The following is a 21928-nucleotide window of genomic DNA, read 5'->3' as shown; positions in this document are numbered from 1 at the left end:
CCTGGAATTATCACTTGGGGCTTTGCTTTTCCACTCGCTGTTGGCTGGCTTGCTTTTCCACGCACCCTTTGTTCTCTTTTTGTCGATCCTATTCACCGTGGCAGGTCCTTTCATTTTGCTGGCGAACTCCAACGTATTCTTTTATGCTATTTCCATTGATAAAGACAATTCAAATGCTTTTGCAAATGTCAGATTTTGTTCAATAAGCACTTTCACTGAGTAGCCTCCACCTTCAATCCACTAACAAATCTGTCCCTCAGTGCTTCGTCTAAATGGGGACCAAATTCACAATGTGTGGATAGCTGCTTCAACGCTACAACATAATCCGACACGGACTCATTTTCTTGCTGATTCCATTTTTGGAATTTATACCTTTCCATGATAACTAGTGGCTTGGGCTTGTAATGGGATGATAGTTGTGCTCTCAGCACTTCATATGCGAGGCCACCTAACAGTCCATAGGCTTCTGCACCTATTACAGACAGGAAAACGTTGGCCTGTTTACCTTCCTCCACTTCGTTTACGATCATCCATTGCTCAAACCTCTCGAGGTATGACTCAAAGTCTTCTTGACCTTCCTTGTACTCGCCGAGATTTCTGATGAACATGGCCATGCTGCACCGTTAGCTTCATGCACCACCATGCATGTTAGCATTTTCTATGCTTTTGGCAAAGAAAATGCAAGAATAAAAGGCTCAAGCATTAAAAGAAGCTGTTGCGTCATAAATGTGTATAGTTCTGTGTTGCTTTATCTCAAACAGTTCTAATAATATTGTACACATTACATTTTCTTTGCCAAATTTATGGTATTTCTTTTTAACGATTTTTTCAGGCTTAGATGCCTTTATTAGCAATGGACGGATAGGCAAGTCAGGGGGGCGTGAAATGCAGCTAAGGACCTCCGGCCGGGATACAAACCAGGGTAAGCTGCATATCGTACGTGCATACATGGCATGCGCTCGAACCACTCCGCCACCTGCCCACCGATGGCATTGCTAAACCACAATCTAAAGTGAGGGATGTGTTGTTTCAGGTCAAGATGTATGTGACCAACAGGATAACAAATTTGGAGTTTAAAGCTTCTATAATCTATACTTGGTCAGTACCAGAAGGTTTCTTTCTTTTGTTCGAGTACATTTTTGACATTATTGCACCGATAATGCTCCCACCATGAAATGTGTTGCAGAACTGCCACAATTATGTTTCAGCTTTCTACTCTCATATAACCAACCATGAACAAGTAAAACAGGACTCAGGAACATGAATGCTGAAGCGTTTATTGCAGTAAATGTAAGAGCTTGTGTTTGCAGCGGTTATCATAAAACACATGGGTCCACCTGCAGCACAGCTGATCGTCTGTAGATGGCGACACCGATTTAGAATGAAAACCAAACACCAGCTGGCGATGATCACATGACCTTAGCGCACATGAAGCTATTCTTGTCGTCGCAGTTGTCGTCGTTCCACCATCCCCAGTCTGGAGAACATACAAGAGAAAACATCCCATTGGTCGTGTGGTCACCTGGTGTAAGTCCAACATTCACTCTGTTGTCAGCTGCTTTACTTCCTTCTAACTGTGTGTGTCTGCTGTTTGCTGCGTAGACCTGAGGGGGCTGCAGAATTGTGTAATCATTCCCTGTAGGTTCGTCACTATGAGCAACGTCTTTCATATACAAATAGAAAAACATGTGGCCGGGACAATTTAAGGGGAATCCATGTGGAGGACCAGTTCAGTTCTCAAAACGGGGAACCCCCTTACAAGGGACTGAAACTGAAAATAGCGCTGGATGCGCTGACTTTTGATAGAAGGGGCTGATCCAAAGTAATGATTTTACAAAGTGGATGGGACTTGTCCTACCCTCATTCAACACCGCCACCCATGTGCTCAATCATGTCATATCAGGCACATGCAACTTTGAAATGAACCTGTCAGCATGACTGGCTCCTCGTGATACCCGTTGTTCTTTGCATCACGTTTGAATTATTCCGTCTTTCAGATTATTCTCAAACTCCATTGTAAATGTTTTGCTTCCACCCATTCATAGAAGTACAACCTCCATATTTCCTTACCTTTGTGGTTGACCTCGACGCAGTTCTCTGCTCCTTGAAAGTTGTCTGGCTGATATTCGTACCATACGCTGAAGTCAAAGTCAGATCCATCGATGTTTACGAAGTCATCCTGAAAAACACAAAGTGGAGAATCAGTGGTGACATGTGAGCCACATACTCCTCTATGTATCGTCCATCAGGGTCTTCCTCACATTCATCCATCGGTCAGTTCACTCACCAGCCAGGCTGTCTTATCTCTGATCACAATGAGGTGTTTCACTGCTTACCCCTGATCTTATGGTCCCAATCCAAAAATCCTGGCGATCACTGCTGGCACGCAGGCTGGTGCAAAGCGCTTCTGCCATCTGGACGAGACCGTGGATTGAGACCAGTTTACTCGCTAACCCTTCGCAGTGTTCCTGAAATCACAATGGATGTAAGTGTTAGTCGTCACCAGGACTTTATCATAACAGATAGATTTATTTTCTGTTTCTGACCTTTGCCTCAGCGAAAGTCTTTTCCTCTGGGAAGTATTTGATACAGCGACCCGCATCAATGCGCATCCATCCGTCACCACATTCTTGCCCTTTGTATATATTCTCACATGTCCAATTAAGTCCATCGGCTGTGGGAGAACACGTGCGTTAATGACAAGGTTTTGGTTGTGGTGATGTGTTGGTTGATGATGTGGTACTTACTGCTGAGATCGGCTGTCGACGTGTTCAGGATGCCCACCAACAGCAGGACAGTAGTTACCACAGCTGGATGCATGGCTCAGGCCTCGCTAAGTCTTAGTGCTCCGAAAATGAGATATGATCTGGAAAGAATCAGAAGTACACTTCATTCATCCCTCGGGAATCAGTCACACATCAGCTCCAGCATCTTACTGTAATTCAGTCATGGACCCGAGAACCTCAGCTCGTTGGCCTGTTTCTGATCTCCTGAAACAGAGAGAGAAGAAGAAGACGAGGCTCACCACAGATGTGTTCAGGATTCTCGTTGCTCCTCTGTCAGATTGTCAGAAGGCACTTCCACCCACTTTTAAACTTCCAACTCATGACCTGTGGACATTTTAATCTTCTGCCAATATCAACAAATGTCTTGTTTTATTATGTTTAATCATGAGAATAAACACAGGGAGAAAGTATGCTCATGCAACTGACTCTTCTTGAAGGTGTGTGAAAGAAAAGTATTTCGCGTAGCGAACTTTTGTCTTGCATTTCTCGCATGAGTTTGAATGCATTATCAGTTGTGTTTATTTGCCGAAGCATTTGTGTTTAGTTGCGTTACCGTTTATTTGCATGTAGACACCTACGAGGTTTCATCCATCATGGCCGAAATAAATAAACAGATAAGAAGGATGCAGAAGTAACTACATCACTCATCTCTCATCATCAACCGCTTATCTGGTGTCGGGTCGCAGGGGTAGCAGCTTCAACAGGCGACCCCAAACTTCCCTTTCCAGGGCCACATCAGCCAACTTTGACTGGGGGATCCCGAGGCGTCCCCAGGCCAGGGTGGAGATATAGTCTCTCCACCTAGTCCTGGGTCTTCCCGTGGCCTCCTCCCAGCTGGTCGCGCCTGAAACACCTCCCTAGGGAGGCGCCCAGGGGGCATCCTTACCAGATGCCCGAACCACCTCAACTGTCTCCTTTCAACGCAAAGGAGCAGTGGCTACATCCATCCATTGTCTACCGTGGGGGGGCTGGAGCCGATCCCAGCTGTCATTGGGTGAAGGCAGGGTACACCCTGGACAGGTCGCCATTCCATCACAGGGCCAACATGTAGAGACAAACAACCATTCACGCTCACATTCACACCTAAGGGACATTTAGAGTCATCAATGAACCTATCCCCATCCTGCATGTCTTTGGACTGTGGGAGAACCTGGAGAAAACCCACGCTTACACGGAGAGAACATGCAAACTCCACACAGAAGGAGTGGCCCAACCCGGGAATCAAACCCAGGACCCTCTTGCTGTGAGGCGACAGTGCTACCCACTTCACCACTGTGCAGCCCCAGCGGCTACACGATGACGGCAATTTGTAAAAAGTCTGAAGTTGTGGTTTGTGAGGTCTGTCTGCAAGACGACAAACAAACATCTTTTGAAATGCTTGTTTTCTGAATGGAGTCTGGTTGAGGGGTGCTCGGCTATGCTAACATTGTAGCTGCTCCATCAACACTCCAAATAAGGTCGATCAGTTTTCAGCCTGCCCTCATGTCTGCCCACCTGTGTCTGGTTATCTCATTCATTTCTTGTGTATTTAGTCTTTCCTGTGTCCGTATCGGGGCATCTGCTTGTAAATGTACGGACTCAGTAAACTCAATGAACTCATCGCTCATGCAGAATGGTATTTGCCGTCCCCTCCCTTTGACTTTAAGTATCTAGTGCTGCCAAAGCAAACTAGCTTTGATGGATTCATTGATGCCTTCTAGCTATGATTGTCATACTTACATATTGAATTAGATAGCACTTAAAGTGTTTGTTAGATATTTGAACAGTTTCTACTCCAGAAGCGATGCCACTCACCCAAACTGAGCTCAGCAGACTTCATCTTGACAGAGACGGACTTTTTAAGGGTCAATATACATACATCATTACATAGCACTATAGGCTGCACTACACATTATTATTATTGGCCCGGTTTAATAGGGAGCAAAGTTTTATATGATATGTAATAGGGGGTCCCTCCACCGGGTCACTATCAGCCTTGGGGGTCCCTCCACCGGTTCTCTATAGGCCTTGGGGTTCCGTCCACCGGGTCACTATCAGCCTTGGGGGTCCCTCCACCCGTTCTCTATAGGCCTTGGGGTTCCTTCCACCGGGTCACTATCAGCCTTGGGGGTCCCTCCACCCGTTCTCTATAGGCCTTGGGGGTCCCTCCACAGGGTCTCTATAGGCCTCAAGGGTCCCTCCACCGGGGCTCTATAGGCCTTGTGGGTCCCTCCACCGGGTCACTATAAGCTTTTGTGGTCCCTCCACCGGGTCACTATAGGCCTTGGGGGTCCCTCCACCAGGTCTCTATAGGCCTTGGGGGTCCCTCCATTGGGTCTCTGTAGGACTTGTGGGTTCTTGGCCTGAAAACGTTGAGGACTTCTGGTCTAACTGATGCTCCCTCTATTAGCCCATGGAGGAATAAATAACTTCCTGAAACACTGAGTTCACCTCCTCCTGAAACCGGCTATTTTCTGCCACCACTAGGTGGCACCAAATAACAGATTCCAATACAATACTTTTAAAATAGAGTAATCTTACATGCCTGATTGGGATGCGTTTGCTTGTTTCGACGGTAATTTGAACATTCATTCAGTAAATTCCTTTCTCTTGTAGCTGTTCTGCCATTCAGAGCTACAAGGGAGTTGACAACACTGTTTATGGGAGTTACCTATTACTTTAAGTCTTAAAATAATAGGTAACTCACATTTCCAGCTCAGCTGGTGCAAATCACATTGAAGTGCCTTCAAAATTAAGACCTGATTAAAAAGGTTCTTGTTTTCCTCACTCTTCTTTTTGGTGCTCTTCCTTCTTTATTGTTCTCTTTCGCTTGTTATTTTGTTTCTCTTTGTCATGTTTCGGTCTATTTTCCTTGTTGCATTTTTAGACTTTTGTTTTATCTTATATTGATCATTTAACATGCCTGTGCGGTTTTTGCTCACCACAACAAAGTTGTCATCAATAATATCGACGAGAGTCTTTAAAGTTTATTACAAGTAAACGTTGTAAATAGCAACCAGAGTGCCAGCTGACTTCAGTAAACCCAGAGACTAAATTAATCACAAGACCTTAAGTTTGTTCATTATCATTTCAGTGTTGTCAAAGCAAACGGTCTTTAATGGTTCGCTTCGGTGTGAACTGCCTTGTAGCTCTGAATGTCCTCCTTACATATTCATTTATTTAAAACATTCAAACGTTCATCAAACATTTGCACTGTTTCTACTCCAGAGGCGACATCACTCATCTGAACGCTGCAGATTTGATAATCTTTAGCAAAGAGAGACGGACTCTGTAAAGAAAAGAGGGTCACTTTGTAGAGCCACACCTGGATCGAAGACCCCGAACTGGATCAGGTCCAGCATAGAAACAAACACAGTGGTGAGGCGTTACCCTGCTAGTATAGCAAACTGCATGTCAGCCTGTTCCTAGATTGCTGGAGGATAAAACGGCAACCCATCTTTTCTCACGGACAACTTCCACAAGAGTGGGAGTGATCATGTTTGTTAATTTTATGAAAATGTGCCATTTGGTGACGCCGACATGTCCACAGGGCACCAACGGAGAGTTTGGAGTGAGAGGAAGAGACACTTTATCAGAACGAGGAGCAACGAGGAACCAGAACACATCTGTGGTGAGCTTCTTCGTCTTCTGTCCGTTTTAGGAGATCAGAAACAGGGCAACAACCTGAGGTCTTTGGGGTAGATGACTGAATTACATATCAGCATGCTAACATGTGGAGGATAGTTCGCTCTGCTATCTATATTCATTTTCAAAATGTTTGATGGGGGTTACATGTGTCACAGCATATTTATTAGCAAGCTTTGATGTGCTTGTTGGCCAGAGACGGACTAGCCGCTTCCCTTCTTCGTGCTACGCTAACAACATATTCACTGAACCGTGTCGATCTTCACATCAGAATCTCGTCAAGAAATGTTGATCTTTTATCAGGGACAGTGATTCCAGATGACAGAGAAGAGTACGGATGTGTGTCATCACCACGTTTACACCACTGAACCAAAGGTCTTTGTGGCAGCATGTACACACTGAACAACAGGGGTCCGACAATTGATCCATGGGGGACTCCCCTGACTGCATCAGATAAAATAAACATCGATCTACAAAATCCTCAAAGACACAGAGAAACAATAGTCCGTTGGTTAAAATGCGAAACATGTCTCCAGGAAGTGCCTGTAGCTGGTAAAGAACCAGTGAAGACTAGTGAACCATGCATCTTTCTGTGGTAGCTGCTGTCCTGCTGTCGGTGGGCATCCTGAACACCGTGACAGCCCAAGTGGAGGGTAAGAACCACATCATGACCAACACATTATTGAACTGATACCCAAGAAACACGTTCTTTAAACACTTGTGTTCCCACAGATGCTGCGGCGATTAAAACTATAGTAAATGTACCTGTATATAACGTGTCGCATTTCTGAAGGATTACTGCTTCTACCTCGATGCATTTGCATTTCTCAATTAGTGTCGCCATCTACTGGCGATCAGCAGTGCTGCAGGAGGACTCTGTTTAACATAAGCTCTTAAATAAAATGCTTCAGCATTCACGTTCCAGCGTCTTGTCTCATTTACGTTCATGTTAATCCATATCAGAGGAGAAATATTACAGATCCTTGTAGAAGTTCTGTCTCAAACTGGAGGCCCCTTTGTGGTTGTGAGATAAAAATGATAACTTTTTTTTTTTTTTTCATTTAGTTGTCATGAGACTTTTCTACAACACCTGTGCAAAGTGAACGATTGCCACATATGTGTAGGTCAGCCCCTTGTTCGTGTGACGTTCGTTGCCACTAGGAAATTACACTATCAAAAAAACTTTTTTTCAGAAAGTGACTCATTGACGGAGAAAGATGTTTTGGAAGATTATAAATGATGTAGTGTGCCTTTGTGGTTGCACAGTTTACATTACCGAAGAGCTGATGAGTCCATATTGTTATTATAATGAATGTTCTCAGAAACGATTGTTTATTTTTGCTTGTTATTGCAATCCTATGAAATTCAATAAAATGACAAAACCACGCAAATATATATCATATTACAAAAAACGTATCTCCTATCGTTAGAATGTATTATGTATGTATACTTTTATAATATTATTATTATTATTATTTAGCCACAGCTTCTTACATCACTACAGCCTTATGTCAGACTTTTCCCAATGACCATGAACGCATCTCGTGAGTTTCGAGCCACATCGGAAGTTCAGAAGTTGTAATGAACGGAGTCGTCTGCTGTCGGACTGGTTCGTCTCTGGTGAGCTGACCGAGGTGGGGAGAGGTTCACAGCGTGGTGATGAGTCTTCCTGTCGTCCTGCTCACCTGTCTGCTGTCCTGCTGCTCAGGTAGGCCGGAAGTCTCGAGGAAGACGGAACAAGATAGAGAGAGAGAGAGGGGGAGACATGGGTGAGACAGACAGCTAGAGAGAGAGGGGGGGCAGATAGAGAGAGAGAGAGAGAGGGGGAGACATGGGTGAGACAGACAGCTAGAGAGAGAGGGGGGGCAGATAGAGAGAGAGAGAGAGAGGGGGAGACATGGGTGAGACAGACAGCTAGAGAGAGAGAGGGGGAGACAGAGAGAGAGAAAGGGGAGACATGGGGGAGACAGACAGCTAGAGAGAGAGGGGGAGACATGGGTGAGACAGACAGCTAGAGAGAGAGGGGGAGACATGGGTGAGACAGACAGCTAGAGAGAGAGGGGGGGCAGATAGAGAGAGAGAGAGGGGGGGGAGACATGGGTGAGACAGACAGCTAGAGAGAGAGAGGGGGAGACAGAGAGAGAGAAAGGGGAGACATGGGGGAGACAGACAGCTAGAGAGAGGGGGGCAGATAGAGAGAGAGGGGGAGACATGGGTGAGACAGACAGCTAGAGAGAGAGGGGGAGACATGGGTGAGACAGACAGCTAGAGAGAGAGAGGGGGACAAATAGAGAGAGAGAGAGGGGGAGACATGGGTGAGACAGACAGCTAGAGAGAGAGGGGGGGGAGACAGAGAGAGAGAAAGGGGAGACATGGGGGAGACAGACAGCTAGAGAGAGAGGGGGAGACATGGGTGAGACAGACAGCTAGAGAGAGAGGGGGAGACATGGGTGAGACAGACAGCTAGAGAGAGAGAGGGGGAGACAGAGAGAGAGAAAGGGGAGACATGGGGGAGACAGACAGCTAGAGAGAGAGGGGGAGACATGGGTGAGACAGACAGCTAGAGAGAGAGGGGGAGACATGGGTGAGACAGACAGCTAGAGAGAGAGGGGGGGCAGATAGAGAGAGAGAGAGGGGGGGGAGACATGGGTGAGACAGACAGCTAGAGAGAGAGAGGGGGAGACAGAGAGAGAGAAAGGGGAGACATGGGGGAGACAGACAGCTAGAGAGAGGGGGGCAGATAGAGAGAGAGGGGGAGACATGGGTGAGACAGACAGCTAGAGAGAGAGGGGGAGACATGGGTGAGACAGACAGCTAGAGAGAGAGAGGGGGACAAATAGAGAGAGAGAGAGGGGGAGACATGGGTGAGACAGACAGCTAGAGAGAGAGGGGGGGGAGACAGAGAGAGAAGGGGGAGACAGAGAGAGATGGGGGAGACAGAGAGAGAGGGGGGGGGGAGACAGAAAGAGAGAGAGGGGGGGGGGAGAGAGAGAGAAAGGGGGGAGACAGAGAGAGAGGGGGAGACAGAGAGAGAGAGGGGGAGACAGAGAGAGAGGGGGGAGAGAGAGAGAGAGAGAGGGGGAGAGAGAGAGAGAGAGAGAGAGAGAGGGGGAGACAGATAGAGAGAGGGAGAGAGAGAGGGGTGAGAGAGTGATGTTGGTGTCCCGTTAGAAACAAGAACTTGTGTTGCGTTTTTTGGTTTTATTTTATTTTCAAAACCAAACTGATGTAAACCCAAACACGTGGTTTTGTTGAACCCGACTGTAGTTTCTTGCTTTTGTTTTGTTTCGTGAACCGTTTCGTGTTCCCAGTATGTTTCCACCTGTCGGGCCGGTTCAGAGCAGCTAAAGGACTGCGAAGGTGCAGGTCAACCCGGGAAGGTGGTGCTGGATTGTGATGACCTATTCTGGGTGTTGACGCCACTTTGTTTCTGGTTGTGTTGCTACTAAACTGAGGCAAAGACGGATTGCATAACCAGTAAACGGTGGCAGTAGCCGGCTGCAGCTCTCTGGTGTTGAATATACTACATAATCCTCGAGAGGGGTATCTAATATGTTGAATACCAAAATGTATTGGTGTATTGTCTTGAAATGATTTGTGTTGTCCTAGGAGAGCCCTTGGAGTCGGTCCTGGCCTTTGCCGGCGAGGATGTCATTCTGCCCTGCAGCTTCAGCGTCCCTGCCAACCAGGACTTTCCCACCGTGGAGTGGTCCAAGGAAGGTCTGAAGCCAAACGTCGTCTTCTTGTACCGGGATGGCTGCGAGACCCACGCCATGAAGAACCCGGCCTTCCGGTACAGGACGAACCTGATCACCAATGAGCTGAAGAACGGAAACGTCTCGTTGAGGATCTCCGACGTGCAGCCGGCGGACGCCGGGAGGTACCAGTGCCTGAGGCTGTGGAGGGGGGCCCCCCGGGAGGTGACAGCGGTGGAGCTGGTTGTGGGTACGTCCAGTCCGGTTTATTTATGTACAGTAGAGTTTTTGTAGCTGCATCGTAGTCTGATAAAACCTCCCTGATCTCATGGAGGATGACCCGCGGAAGATTGGTGCATAGGGCTGAAAGTCTGGTCCGAGCCTGATCCTGAATATGCATTCAGGCCTGAACCTGATCCAGGCCATTTGGTTGAGGCCTGAGCCTGATCCAACCCTATCCAGATTATTTAATAAAAATTCCATTCTAGCTATCATTGTGCACATCTACCATGTTACACAGGACTCGTTACTAGAATGAAGGATTATCCAATATATAAAAAAAGGAAAAAGTACGAGCTGTGATTATATATTACACAGTTAGTGTGTGGATCACATTTCTGATCTATATTTATATTTCATTTCCTGGAAGAACTCTCAGATATGTACGCTTAATTAAAAATACATTATCTTGTTCTCAGTACTTTAGCAAGCTAAAGACACTAAGAGCCTCACCCTTAGCAGTGCATCGCAAACTAAACGGACAATAAAACCGGTGTACTTTCACAACTGGGGCTTGGCACGTTTACTTATTCATAATTAACTGCCTGTTTATATCCACACGGTATAGATGAAACACCTTTTGTCTCTATTCAGATTTAATTACTGTTTGATTGAGCCTTAATAGGCCACATCTAAATCTGGGCGTTTTTTTTAGGAGCCGTTTCTGAGCCAAAACTCTCCGTTACGTCAGCCGGTGGTGGAGGTGTGGCTCTTCGCTGTGAGGCAACCTGCTGGCTGCCGGAGCCTGAGATTAACTTTCTAGACGAACAAGGAAACAACGTCGGTGGCGACGAGCCAAAACGTGATCAAGACGCCCGTGGGTGTTACAACGTGACACGGACCTTGACTCTCCAGGAAGCTACCAGCAGGTTCGGACGTCAAACTCTTTTTCTGTTGGGCTTGTTTTGGCCTTGATTCGTGCACTGTAGACTTTTTATTTGCATGCCGTCTAAAGGAATGTGCAACTGGTTTTTCTTGGGGGGTTTTCTTATGTAGCAATTGAGCTACAGCTGCATTTTATTGTGCAACTATGTGTTGCAAGAACAGAATAATGAATCCTTCAGGGGGGGGGTTAAGCTGAGCATGAAGGATTCAACTGGAAAGGCAGGTTAAGGGAAAAAACAATTGTACTGAAGTACACACTTGAACAACAGGAAGGAGTGAAACACAGTGATTATGCAAGGCTGTGATGTCATATCAATTATAAGCTCATTTACAACAATCACTGCACATAGTATTCATATTAATACCTTTGCAGGCATTTACCTTCTAATTTAGAATTTTCCTCTTGTATCATTTCTATTTTACCTCCTATTCTTATTCTACTTGTGTTTATATTTCTTCCACTTTCTCAATTTGTTCTACGTGACTCTGTCCTGATGAACACCAGAGTTTGGGAGAGGATAAAAACTGACCTTATCAGGGTCACCTGCAGAGTTCACCAGCCGGCGATCAACCACACGAGGGAGGCCCAGCTTCTCCTGCCAGGTATCACTGCAGCTTTAACGCCAAACGCCTACTTTCCCAATTTACATCCTTGTGATTAAAATGTTTTCGTTTTTTTAAGGCAAAAAAATGGATTATTAAAGATAATTCCATCAAAGGTTCACATCTCTTTTAATTGCATGAATATCCTGTTCCTGTTGGAAGGAGACTACGAGTCAGACGAAAAGCAATGTGCTCTGATGATATTTATAATGTACCAGATCATTTACTTATTGATCCTTTACTCATTTCAGCTGACGGCTGGGAGTACTGGTGGCGAACCGCCGCCGTTGTCATTGGAGGAGTCGCTTTAGTTCTATTAGCTGCCACATGTGGATTAGCCGCCCTTGTGTGGAAGAGACGTGGAACATCTAGTAAGTCGCTGGCGGCTACGCTAACACAAAACTGTATTTGGCTATTTGTATTTTTTAATTTTAGTTTTAGTGTTTGAGGCAAGAAACTACGTGAAAAAAACATCATCATTCATTCTTCCAACAGTGATTGGCTTTCAGAACACGGGTCACAAGACTTAATATACGTGGAGGTGCTAACGGTGCATTTCTTTCCCACAGCGGACGGACAGAAATCGCCAGAAGCCAGAATATCGTCATGTCATAGTTCAACGTGCACCGCGTCTGAGGATCATTCGCTCCTGCAGAGTGTTGCAGTCAACACCACGGGAAACGTCATCGAGATGCTGACAGTGGAGGTGGCTCACCTCAAGTCAGAGGTCCAGGTGAATGAGAAGACCATCCGCTGGCTGCAGAGCGACATATCGCAGCTAAGTGCTGTAGTTTGCCAGAATGACCGTCCAGCGGCTCCATTTGGCATCTTACCCCCAATCACAGGACCAAAGCCCGGCGTCTTGCAACAGAACAGCCTCCTGGCAGCCAACTCACCCCTAGGTAGGTCCTGCCGTAGACACAGCAGCCCGGCTCTTCTGGACTTAGTAGAGCCCTCCGGTTTACCTTCAGAGAAAAGGCTCGGCCGTAAAGGTGCTGTTGCTCGGGCCGGTCCAAACAGCAAGATCCAGCGACGCCATTCCTTAGTATTCCCATCGACAAACCCGTCTCACGGCCGCCACATGGCAGACTTACCGGAAGAGTCGGAGATGTTGATCCCATGAGCACAAAGCAGATATAAAAACTACACCAGCAGGAAGTGGGGTGATCATTTTTTAGGGTTGTACCCAAAAATGGGAAAATCCATTGGTACCTCAAAACTCAAATTCTCTTTTTTTGCCTCTGTTGCTTTTTTCATTCCTTAAACCTTTTATTATTTCTCATCCTTCTCTTACCCTTTTGTGTGTCACTGTTTTCTTATTTTCATTCTTTGTTTCACTTGTTTCTTCTTGTTTAAGACGATCTTCCTGCGTTGCCACATTCAGGTTCGAATCCCCCCGTTTTATAAAATGAATTTATTGTTGAATGTATTGTATCTTGTAATCTTTTATAATAACATGACTGGGGTTGTATATATGGACTATATTTATTTATTTTAAACTTTTAAACTGTTTTTACTTGTCAGAATATGGATTCTTAATTGAATTATTGATTTTTGTATAAATTGTGTAAATGGGAGTAATTTGTTTTATGTCCACTACTCTGTTATGGAATATGGATTCACACAATGCATGTCTGAGACATTATAACGTATAAAGAGCACCCCCTAGTGAATGAATTATTGCTAACTCAATCATTTTTTGCATGCTTTTTGCATTGCATTGAATCCACCAGCAGTCGGCTGCATACACTTATCCAACAGGATTGGTGAGGTAGAATTAAATATTTATTTAATTATTTTGGTATTATTATTATTGTTATTATTATTATTATTGTATCTGATGGTCTTTAAAATGTCAAAAATGTTCAGCCTTATTGTTGAATAAATAAATAAATGTTTTTCACCAATGGAAATGAATAATAACATTTTTACAGAAAAACTGGCTTCTGTGTATCTGGATAATTCCTTAATTAAACTGGTGAAATGCAACATTGTTTACTGCAACTTTAGAGTAAAACCTGCAGACTGTTTGTAGGTGTTGCTGCTGTGACACCTGACGGAGGATGACGGAGTTTGTCAGAGGAAGTGCTGCGATCACACCATCGGTCTGTCCCTCCGGCAGTCGGTGGTGGGACAGGATGCAGTTAACACCGTTCTGCCTGGTGATGTGTGAGTACCAACTCCTTTTCTTTACACTGTCGAATTTCTTCTTCTTCTTCTTCTTCTTCTTCTCCTTCTCCTTCTCCTTCTCCTTCTCCTTCTTGTCATCACACTTTTTTTGTCCTTTCTCTACTCTTCCTGTATTTTTTTGTTTTCTTTTATCCTTCCTCCTTTCATGTATTTTTTAACTTCCTTATTTTCTTCTGTTTGCTGCATTGACCTCGCCCCCAGCCTGTCTTCAGGTCATCCCTGACCGGTCCCAGTTCTTCCGATACGACGTAATCACCCTGAGCTGCGGTGATCAGTTGAACTCCACCGGCTGGAAGGTGAAGAGGAAGACGTGGGACGGCGGGGTCAGGCCCTGCACCTCCGGCTGGGGCACCGCCTCCTCGGGCTCCACCTGCCTCATCGGAGACACCTACCCGACGGACACCGGCGTGTACTGGTGCGAGTCTGCGGACGGGAACCGGAGCAACAGTATCAACATCACCATCACTGGTATACCGGCCCACGCAGCCCAGTCTCCCGGGAAATAGTCCTGATTACCGGTTTCATGTTGCTCAGCACAAAAACAAACGATGCCAATGGAAAGTTATTAGGATCCTTTTTTGTGGCAGATATATGAATTAATTGCATAGAGATGTAGTATTAGATATTGAGAAAGACTACCTATGTAGTCTTCAAAAGGCTTCAGCAGACTCAAAGGTCAAGGAATCGTTTGATACCAACAATGTCATGCCAGCTTATCAGGAAGGGGGTTAGATAATGCTCCCTTGACCACGGGCCTCAAGTAACACATTAGTAAATGGGTTCTGTGGGTACCCACATGTCTCCTCTTTACAGATATGCTCACTTTATGCTAATCCCATGCGGTTTGGGGGCATGTCTGTAAAGGGGAGGCCCTAGGGTACCAACAGAACTGTGCAGTTTTGGGCAAAAAACATATAAATGTGTTATTTTCTCCGATGAAAAAATGGTCTATTTGAATACTTCTGCATACTGGGGTCCCTAGAGAATTTGGAATTGCTTAAAGTGGGTATAACTGGAAGCTGAGAAACTTTGAACCGCGAGGCTGTGGTGATGTTAAGTGACACATTTGTGAGGGTTTCCCTAAACCTTAACTAAGCGGTTTTGTTGCTGAAACCTTAACTAAGTGATTTTTTTGCCGAAACGGTTCCTTTCAACCCCAACCAGGATGCTTTTCCTAAACCTAACTAAGTAGTTTGTAACCTGAACCTACCTTTTGTTTTGTGGGACCGTAGCCAACCTGAGTCAATGTCTGACACACAAGTAAAAATGTGTTTTTATATATCAATTTCCCCAAAGATAGCGGCGTGCTCCTGAAGAGTCCTGCCCTCCCTGTGTCGCCGGGCGCTCCCGTGACTCTGCACTGCGAGGCGGCCACGTACTCCTCCGAGCACACGTACGTCTTCCGCAAAGATGGCCGCCTCATCGGCAACAGCTCCACAGGAGAGATGACCATTGACGGCGCTTCCAAGTCCGATGAAGGACTCTACACATGCAACATCCCCGGATTTGGAAAATCGGTGGGCAGCTGGCTGAACGTGGAAGGTGATAAAAAATAGTTGATGTATAACTGAGGAAAACTCTTTCAAATACATATATATGTTGTTGTGCAACAGGGCAACATTTAAAGGACAAATACCTGCTATCAATAAATACAAATCCCAGTTGAATGGAAACATCTATTATATATATATATATTTATGATGAAATCACTGTCACATTGTTTAAAACCTCAGTGGATAAACGTTCATATATCTCCTATAGGTCCTCTAGTTTTATCTTCACCTGCACCTGCAGCTTCCTGTTCACATTCTGTCTCCAGACTGATGTGTCACCTGCTGGTGGGAATCCCTTACGTGTTGTCCACCGTCTTACTGGGACTCATTTACAGAGACAGGTGCAGAGGTAAGAACAGTGTTCAAGGAGGTATTCTTGCTTAATGTTAGCCAATCAAATCAGGCTATAGCCACAAATCTATGTTTACTTTGCTATCAATTAGTTTTTTGGGGTTCCTGAAAATCTTTTGCTTTTACTGTTTTACTTTTACCATCTTTCTAGATTTTGGGGAGAAACTTTGATAAAACTTCAATTTAAAACTCAGTATCTCTGCATAAGTGTTGATTTCTTTGACTTTATTTTCATTGATGTAATCATTAATGCCCATAGAGAATTATCATTGGCCTCCTGCTGATTATCAGTGATGCTTATTAAGTTATAAATCTGATTATTATTCTCACAGAAACTTGATCTCTTTCTGCTCGCAGAAGCTCGGCCGGTTGCCCAGAGAAGAGGCAGCAATGACATCATCATGGAAATCCTTGTCTAGTCCTACAAACAAATGTAAAGCCAGAATGTACAAGGAGCCTTAAAAATGCTCCGGATCACAGTTGAGGACAGTTGAAAGCCGGTTAAGTTGAACACCAAATTGGGTGAATATTTCACTGGATAATGACTCAAACGGTTTGTGTAAATTGCCTCTTTGTGTGTTTTTTTCCCCTCACACTTGTAGTCTTCTGTGATGTTTCTTTGAATAGCAAACAGGAAAGGGTGTGTGGGTCAGTTTGTGGTGAGATCGCATTGAAACCAGGTCAGTGTTTGTTTTCTGAGAAGTGGAAACATTATGCCACTTAAAAACCCACTCGCGGGGCAGAGTAACCAACTTCAAATAATGAATTCAATGAAATGATTCATGAAGTGTTCTGCATCCAAAACAAACAATAAATGTCTTTCAAAAGTTATATTCATGCGAGTTTTCTTGACATAAACTGTTGCGTTCCTAGTTTCATTCATCGTTGGTGGTTAATGTTATAACATGTTAAAAGCTGTTGCCCTCCATTATAGTTCTGTCGCCAAACACTATATTAAGCATCCTCTGGTCAATCAAAGTATTAAAAAAATTACCAGGTAATTGCATTTGCATTTTAATAATCAATATAACAAAATAACCATTTACATTTCAGAGACTTCACCAAGAGAATAATAAGCACATCATTTTTATTTTACATTCATAATGCATACTCAAATCAATTATTTTATGGGCAAAGTGGCAGCTATTTCAACACGTCTGAGATGAATCTCAGCAAAGTTTGGTACTAAGAAATATATAATTTTGATATCCGTGAATACACTTCAGGACAGTGCAGGCAGGTGAGGCATCGCAGCGTCTGGTTTCATGGGATTTCATTACATATTAAAACTTTATCCCCCTGTTGATGATGAAACGATGGAACATCTCTCCCGTTGAATACACAAAATGATCATTTCCACATTCGTTTCCTGTCAGGTGTTTCCCAGGTTGACTCTTGAGTAGAAGATCAGTGCAGGGGCCACATCTGTGGAGCAGAATCATCAAAACACACACTTGTTAACTGGGAAAGCTTCGTGGTGATATTTGTTATTAAATGTTGAAGGGTTAGGGTTACTTAATATGCAAATTAAGTCAGGTGTCATCTGCAAAGTAATTAGTAATTATAGATGCTGGACAGACTTTTAAATGTAGTGGAAGTGTAAAGTAGCAGGAAATGGAAATAATCAAGAATAGTCTATTAGTTAATTCTGTTTTTCTATTATTGTATTTATGAAATAAAATGATAAAAGTAGCACTTAAAAGGGAAGAACTTAAGTAAATACATTGTAAATATTAACTGTTTCAAATAAATACATGCAAAGTTAGCTGTTGGATATTGTCCTTTGTTTGTCTCAGAACTTGGTCAGTCTGATGATAACGAGGGAGTTACGGGACTGTTTTGTTTACTGTGTAATCTTGGTGACCAATAGTGTCAGAGGGCGGGACTTCCTCTCCAGCAGTCACAGACACACATACAGTATACTGTATGTGATGTCATGGTGTGTATTTGTTTACCTTCAGACCTGTTTGGCTCCCCTTCCTGTACGATGGTCACATCAGTGTACGAGACATCGGGGTCGCATTTACCTGCACAGCAACACCTCCAACTGTTACACACCTGCACCACGAATGCTAACACACAACAACATGGCAAGAAAATGTATTGTCGTCTCACTTTTGGGCGATAAAAAAGATGCATAGTTGCTCTACCCACAATGCAGCAGGTGGGTGCACATACAAACAGAATAACAGATCTGGGTTTGTATGTCCCACTTTTTAGCCTAAGCGTGTCCTGCAGTGTTGGACTGGTCTTGGTCTTGATTTGGTCTCAACCCTTCAAAGTCTTGGTCTTGGTCTTGACTTGGTCTCAACCCCTCAAAGTCTTGGTCTGGTTTCGGTCTAGGTTTAGGCGGTCTTGACACTGGTTGCTGCTGACAGACAAAATGCAAAATGTCACTATGTTGACATGAAAACCAACCTTTGATCCTCCACCAGAGGCAGAGCAGCAGCACCGCCAAGACCAGCGCAACGCCCAACACAGGAAGTAGAGTGCGTACGAGGGGGGAGTCCGGCGGCTCTGGACGCCCTGCAGAAATACCACAGGTTGGCCTCGATGCAAACAAACAGCAGATCTTTATGCTAAACACACCCTGAACAAATCTCTGAACGCACAGTGATTTAAATCAATATTTAAATCAAAATGTACGTCTTCCTGTTTGTTTGCTGCCGAGATGGAAAACCAGCACCTTCACATGAGATCTTGGATTATTTCTTTAACATACAGAGTTTGAATATTTGTATGAATTCAGTACATCTGGCTGTCGTCATATTATAATATACAAAGTTAAGATGACATTATGTCAAAATCCAAACTACAGAACCCTTTAGAAGTTTCTAAACCGTAGTCCACTTCCTATGTACAGTCTGTGGTGGAGACGCATATTCTGATTGTGATGTCCAAAAAATGCTCCTAAAACTCGAATAATACCATAAATAAACCTATTACACTTGTCTTAATTGGAAAATGCTACATTCCGAAAAAAGCCTAAATCAGAATATAATCTTTTCTTTAGGAATATTGTCAGGATCGGAATAATCGAGTTGCTGGTGAGTTTATCAAAGACTTTTTGGCCGTCTAGTTCCATTTCATCGAGAAGGACACTCGGACCAGAACCTTCTCGGTGAGAGGACAGACGTGTGTTTTTGAACTGTCCCTTTATGGCGGTTCTCACCTCTGACATCCAGCCGGCTGACTGGTGATTCTCCCCCATCAAGGACGTCACACTTGTACAGACCTTCATCAGACTTAGAAACACTGTGGATGGTCATCTCTCCTGTAGGGCTGCTCCTGATGAGGAGGCCATCTTTGTAGAAATGAGCTGTGAGGTTGGAGGAGGAGGAGAAGGAGGAGGAGGAGGAGGAGTTGTTGTTTCTGCAGCGCAGAGTGACGGGGTCTCCCTCAACCACAGGGAGGACCGGACTCTCCAGGATCACCGAGCCAGCTGACGGACCGACGGACAAGTAGACTAGTTCAAGACTGTTTTATTGTCCGTTTAAAGGATCGGTGTGTCTAACCCTAACCCTAACCCTTAATTTCAGGGTTTCTATTAGCAGAAACTAGATAGATCAGAAGTCTTCAATGTTTCAAGGCCATGACCCCCAAGCCCTATAGAGACCCGGTGGATGGACCCCCGTTTCTACATCTCAATGTTCTCAACATTGAGAACATTGAGAGATTTCTTTGCAACCAGAAGTGACACACCAGAGGGTGGACTCTAAATGGACCTGTCAATCAGCAGGTAAGCCCCGCCCCCTAAAGCATCCCCTGCTTTCTGGTCTGCTGGACTCTAAATGGACCATAATGTACTAAATGAACATCATGCTGGATTGAAGAAGACTTGAAACTAGAGATTGAGACATAAACTCATGTTTACTATGTTTACTGTGTTTTAGTTCACACCCACCGGTCACGTAGATGCTGACGGCGTCGCTGCACTCTCCTGCCACAGACTCGCACCAGTACACCCCGCTGTCGAAAGGGTAAAGGTCATCGATGATGCAGTGGGAGTTGTTCCTTCCTTCCCTGGACCTCGAACAGTCCTGGTTGCTGTTTAAGGATGTGTTCCTCTTCACCCTCCACTCGCTGGAGTTCCCCTGCTGCCCACAGCTCAGAGAGACGGAGTTGTACTGGAAGAACTGGGATCTGTCGGGGACAACCCTCAGAGCGCCTGCAGGGAACAGACGTTTCTGTTAAGGCTCCGCCCCCTTTTCAAATCCTTGCAGAAGCAGGAAGACATGGCTGAATTTTCAGGTATCTGGTACTTTATTTTATTTTTTACTTTTACTCCCTACATTTTACAACAAATATCTGTACTTTCTACTCAGAGACTCATTACTTTAGTTTCATTTTAGGGGAATAACGGTTATTATTTTCATTTACATTTATGGCATTTAGACGTGAGATTCAGTTAGCCTTGCAAAAAAAGAACAGCCAGTAGAAACGTCCTTCATAGGGAAATTTATACTTTATACATCTCAGAGTCGTCTTGGACACACAAGTATGTGTACTTCTACCTCTGTTCTTTTCACACCTCTGCTTGTCAGCTACAACCACAAGAAGAAGAGAAACTAAGGTTTTAAAGGCAAAGCTGCATCTTAAGGTCGAGAGACTTCGATATCCGGCCGGAGGGGAAATACATGGTTTATCAGTAGGAGTTTTGTTGTCTGTATGTTGCAGACATAAAACTGTATTTATCCCTTTATTTTATAAAGTAGGACGTTGCAAATTTGGCGAGAACAGACAATATTCATTCGAGGTCATTTCATATCTCTTCAACAGGAAGTTTTCTGTAAAAAGCTGAAACACACATTTAGTAGTACTCACCCACGACAGCGCAGAGTGTTACCATCTCCATACTGTCTGTCTGTCTGACTGTCTGTCTGTCTGTCTAACTGTCTGACTGACTGACTGTCTGTCTGTCTAACTGTCTGACTGTCTGACTGACTGACTGTCTGACTGACTGACAGTGGAGGACTTCCTGTATATATCTCTTCATCTTTAACACCTCCAAAGTAAAGTCTGTCCTCCTTTTACTCTCCTGGCGGCCTGAATTACATTTTACACAACTGCAGATTAATTATTATTAGTACATTTACATTTACATTTAGGTCATTTAGCAGACGCTTTTGTCCAAAGCGACTTACAATAAGTACATTTGTCAAAAGAAGGAAACAAGGATTCCACAACGAATCATTGCCGATGCAGTAAGAGCTAAAAGTAGAACAAGTGTTAGGTCCTCATCTGAGTAAAGTAGTAGTTCAAGAGCAACAGTGCTACGATCAGAGTGCTATAGGTAAGGGTGTTTTTTTTTTTTTTTTTAGTATTATTATTATTATTATTATTAATTATTTATGTATGTATAAAATTAACATTCTTTATTATATAATCAATAAATACAAACACTAAACTTGTAGTACTTTAAAAGGCCACCAGATGTCAGACTTCATCTGTAAAAAACAAGACATTTTCCTCAAAGTGAAGGCTGAAGCATTCAGTCTCAGAATCCATCTTTCTTTCATTTAATATCTAGAAATTAGAAAGAGTCACTTTTCTTATCATTTGTATGTGTGATTTAAAAAACATCACGAAGGAAGTTTTGTTCAGTGATGTTTCTATATATTGTCTTCTGTGAAAGTTGAAAACTTTTCTCTTTTTTGCATTGTGGGAAAAAATCTGAGTACTTCTACACTGTCGTACTGCTACAGACATCCGAGTACTTTTACACTGTCGTTCTGCTACAGACATCTGAGTACTTCTACACTGTCGTACTGCTACAGACATCCGAGTACTTTTACACTGTCGTACTGCTACAGACATCCGAGTACTTTTACACTGTCGTTCTGCTACAGACATCCGAGTACTTTTACACTGTCGTACTGCTACAGACATCCGAGTACTTTTACACTGTCGTTCTGCTACAGACATCCGAGTACTTTTACACTGTCGTACTGCTACAGACATC

At 44.1% G+C, this 21928-nt stretch overlaps 4 protein-coding genes across 5 annotated transcripts; 2 read left to right on the top strand and 2 right to left on the bottom strand.

Moving 5' to 3' along the window:
- Positions 1 to 1261: 1261 nt before the first annotated feature.
- LOC311009212 (C-type isolectin Sp-CL4-like) lies at positions 1262 to 2633 on the bottom strand. Its single transcript, XM_084003236.1, has 4 exons — positions 2547 to 2633; positions 2337 to 2468; positions 2071 to 2179; positions 1262 to 1477 (listed from the first exon to the last, which is right to left on the bottom strand). Exons 1-4 carry the CDS (start codon positions 2610 to 2612, stop codon positions 1410 to 1412), a joined length of 375 nt encoding a protein of 124 aa, XP_083859362.1. The 5' UTR covers positions 2613 to 2633; the 3' UTR covers positions 1262 to 1409.
- Positions 2634 to 7978: 5345 nt separating this feature from the next.
- LOC311008603 (butyrophilin subfamily 3 member A2-like) lies at positions 7979 to 13533 on the top strand. Of its 2 annotated transcripts, none has more exons than XM_084002338.1 (6): positions 7979 to 8118; positions 10020 to 10355; positions 11040 to 11253; positions 11808 to 11872; positions 12124 to 12243; positions 12442 to 13533. In XM_084002338.1, the coding sequence occupies exons 1-6, from the start codon at positions 8070 to 8072 to the stop codon at positions 12993 to 12995; spliced, it is 1338 nt and encodes a 445-aa protein (XP_083858464.1). In that variant the 5' UTR covers positions 7979 to 8069; the 3' UTR covers positions 12996 to 13533. The 2 variants fall into 2 exon arrangements, with proteins under 2 accessions (XP_083858464.1, XP_083858463.1); XM_084002337.1 differs by having other exon boundaries at positions 11775 to 11872.
- Positions 13534 to 13661: 128 nt separating this feature from the next.
- Positions 13662 to 16771, top strand: LOC311008604 (uncharacterized protein). Its single transcript, XM_084002339.1, has 5 exons — positions 13662 to 14041; positions 14264 to 14530; positions 15359 to 15604; positions 15824 to 15964; positions 16324 to 16771. Exons 1-5 carry the CDS (start codon positions 13936 to 13938, stop codon positions 16383 to 16385), a joined length of 822 nt encoding a protein of 273 aa, XP_083858465.1. The 5' UTR covers positions 13662 to 13935; the 3' UTR covers positions 16386 to 16771.
- Positions 16772 to 16865: 94 nt separating this feature from the next.
- LOC311008605 (uncharacterized protein) lies at positions 16866 to 20915 on the bottom strand. The gene is made up of 6 exons (XM_084002340.1): positions 20791 to 20915; positions 19871 to 20134; positions 19139 to 19408; positions 18385 to 18492; positions 17922 to 17993; positions 16866 to 17391 (listed from the first exon to the last, which is right to left on the bottom strand). The coding sequence occupies exons 1-6, from the start codon at positions 20819 to 20821 to the stop codon at positions 17339 to 17341; spliced, it is 798 nt and encodes a 265-aa protein (XP_083858466.1). The 5' UTR covers positions 20822 to 20915; the 3' UTR covers positions 16866 to 17338.
- Positions 20916 to 21928: the final 1013 nt, after the last annotated feature.

Source organism: Eutrigla gurnardus, assembly GCF_963514095.1.
Source record: "Eutrigla gurnardus genome assembly, chromosome: 23".
NCBI classification, from domain to species: Eukaryota; Metazoa; Chordata; class Actinopteri; order Perciformes; family Triglidae; genus Eutrigla; species Eutrigla gurnardus.
This window is presented reverse-complemented; position numbering and strand designations above follow the sequence as displayed.

Excerpts from the sequence above, each read along its gene's own strand:
- LOC311009212 (XM_084003236.1), bottom strand. The coding sequence starts at position 2,612 with ATGCGCATTGATGCGGGTCGCTGTATCAAATACTTCCCAGAGGAAAAG. Across the intron at positions 2,469-2,546 it reads AGACTTTCGCTGAGGCAAAG|GAACACTGCGAAGGGTTAGC; the intron begins GTCAGAAACAGA and ends TTGTGATTTCAG. Across the intron at positions 2,180-2,336 it reads TTGGGACCATAAGATCAGGG|GATGACTTCGTAAACATCGA; the intron begins GTAAGCAGTGAA and ends TGTGTTTTTCAG.
- LOC311008603 (XM_084002337.1), top strand. The coding sequence starts at position 8,070 with ATGAGTCTTCCTGTCGTCCTGCTCACCTGTCTGCTGTCCTGCTGCTCA. Across the intron at positions 11,254-11,774 it reads CTCCAGGAAGCTACCAGCAG|AGTTTGGGAGAGGATAAAAA; the intron begins GTTCGGACGTCA and ends GATGAACACCAG. Across the intron at positions 12,244-12,441 it reads GAAGAGACGTGGAACATCTA|CGGACGGACAGAAATCGCCA; the intron begins GTAAGTCGCTGG and ends TCTTTCCCACAG.
- LOC311008604 (XM_084002339.1), top strand. The coding sequence starts at position 13,936 with ATGACGGAGTTTGTCAGAGGAAGTGCTGCGATCACACCATCGGTCTGT. Across the intron at positions 14,042-14,263 it reads ACCGTTCTGCCTGGTGATGT|CCTGTCTTCAGGTCATCCCT; the intron begins GTGAGTACCAAC and ends CCTCGCCCCCAG. Across the intron at positions 15,965-16,323 it reads TTACAGAGACAGGTGCAGAG|AAGCTCGGCCGGTTGCCCAG; the intron begins GTAAGAACAGTG and ends TTCTGCTCGCAG.
- LOC311008605 (XM_084002340.1), bottom strand. The coding sequence starts at position 20,821 with ATGGAGATGGTAACACTCTGCGCTGTCGTGG. Across the intron at positions 20,135-20,790 it reads AACACTCTGCGCTGTCGTGG|GCGCTCTGAGGGTTGTCCCC; the intron begins GTGAGTACTACT and ends TGTTCCCTGCAG. Across the intron at positions 17,994-18,384 it reads CCTCTGGTGGAGGATCAAAG|GTAAATGCGACCCCGATGTC; the intron begins GTTGGTTTTCAT and ends GTTGCTGTGCAG.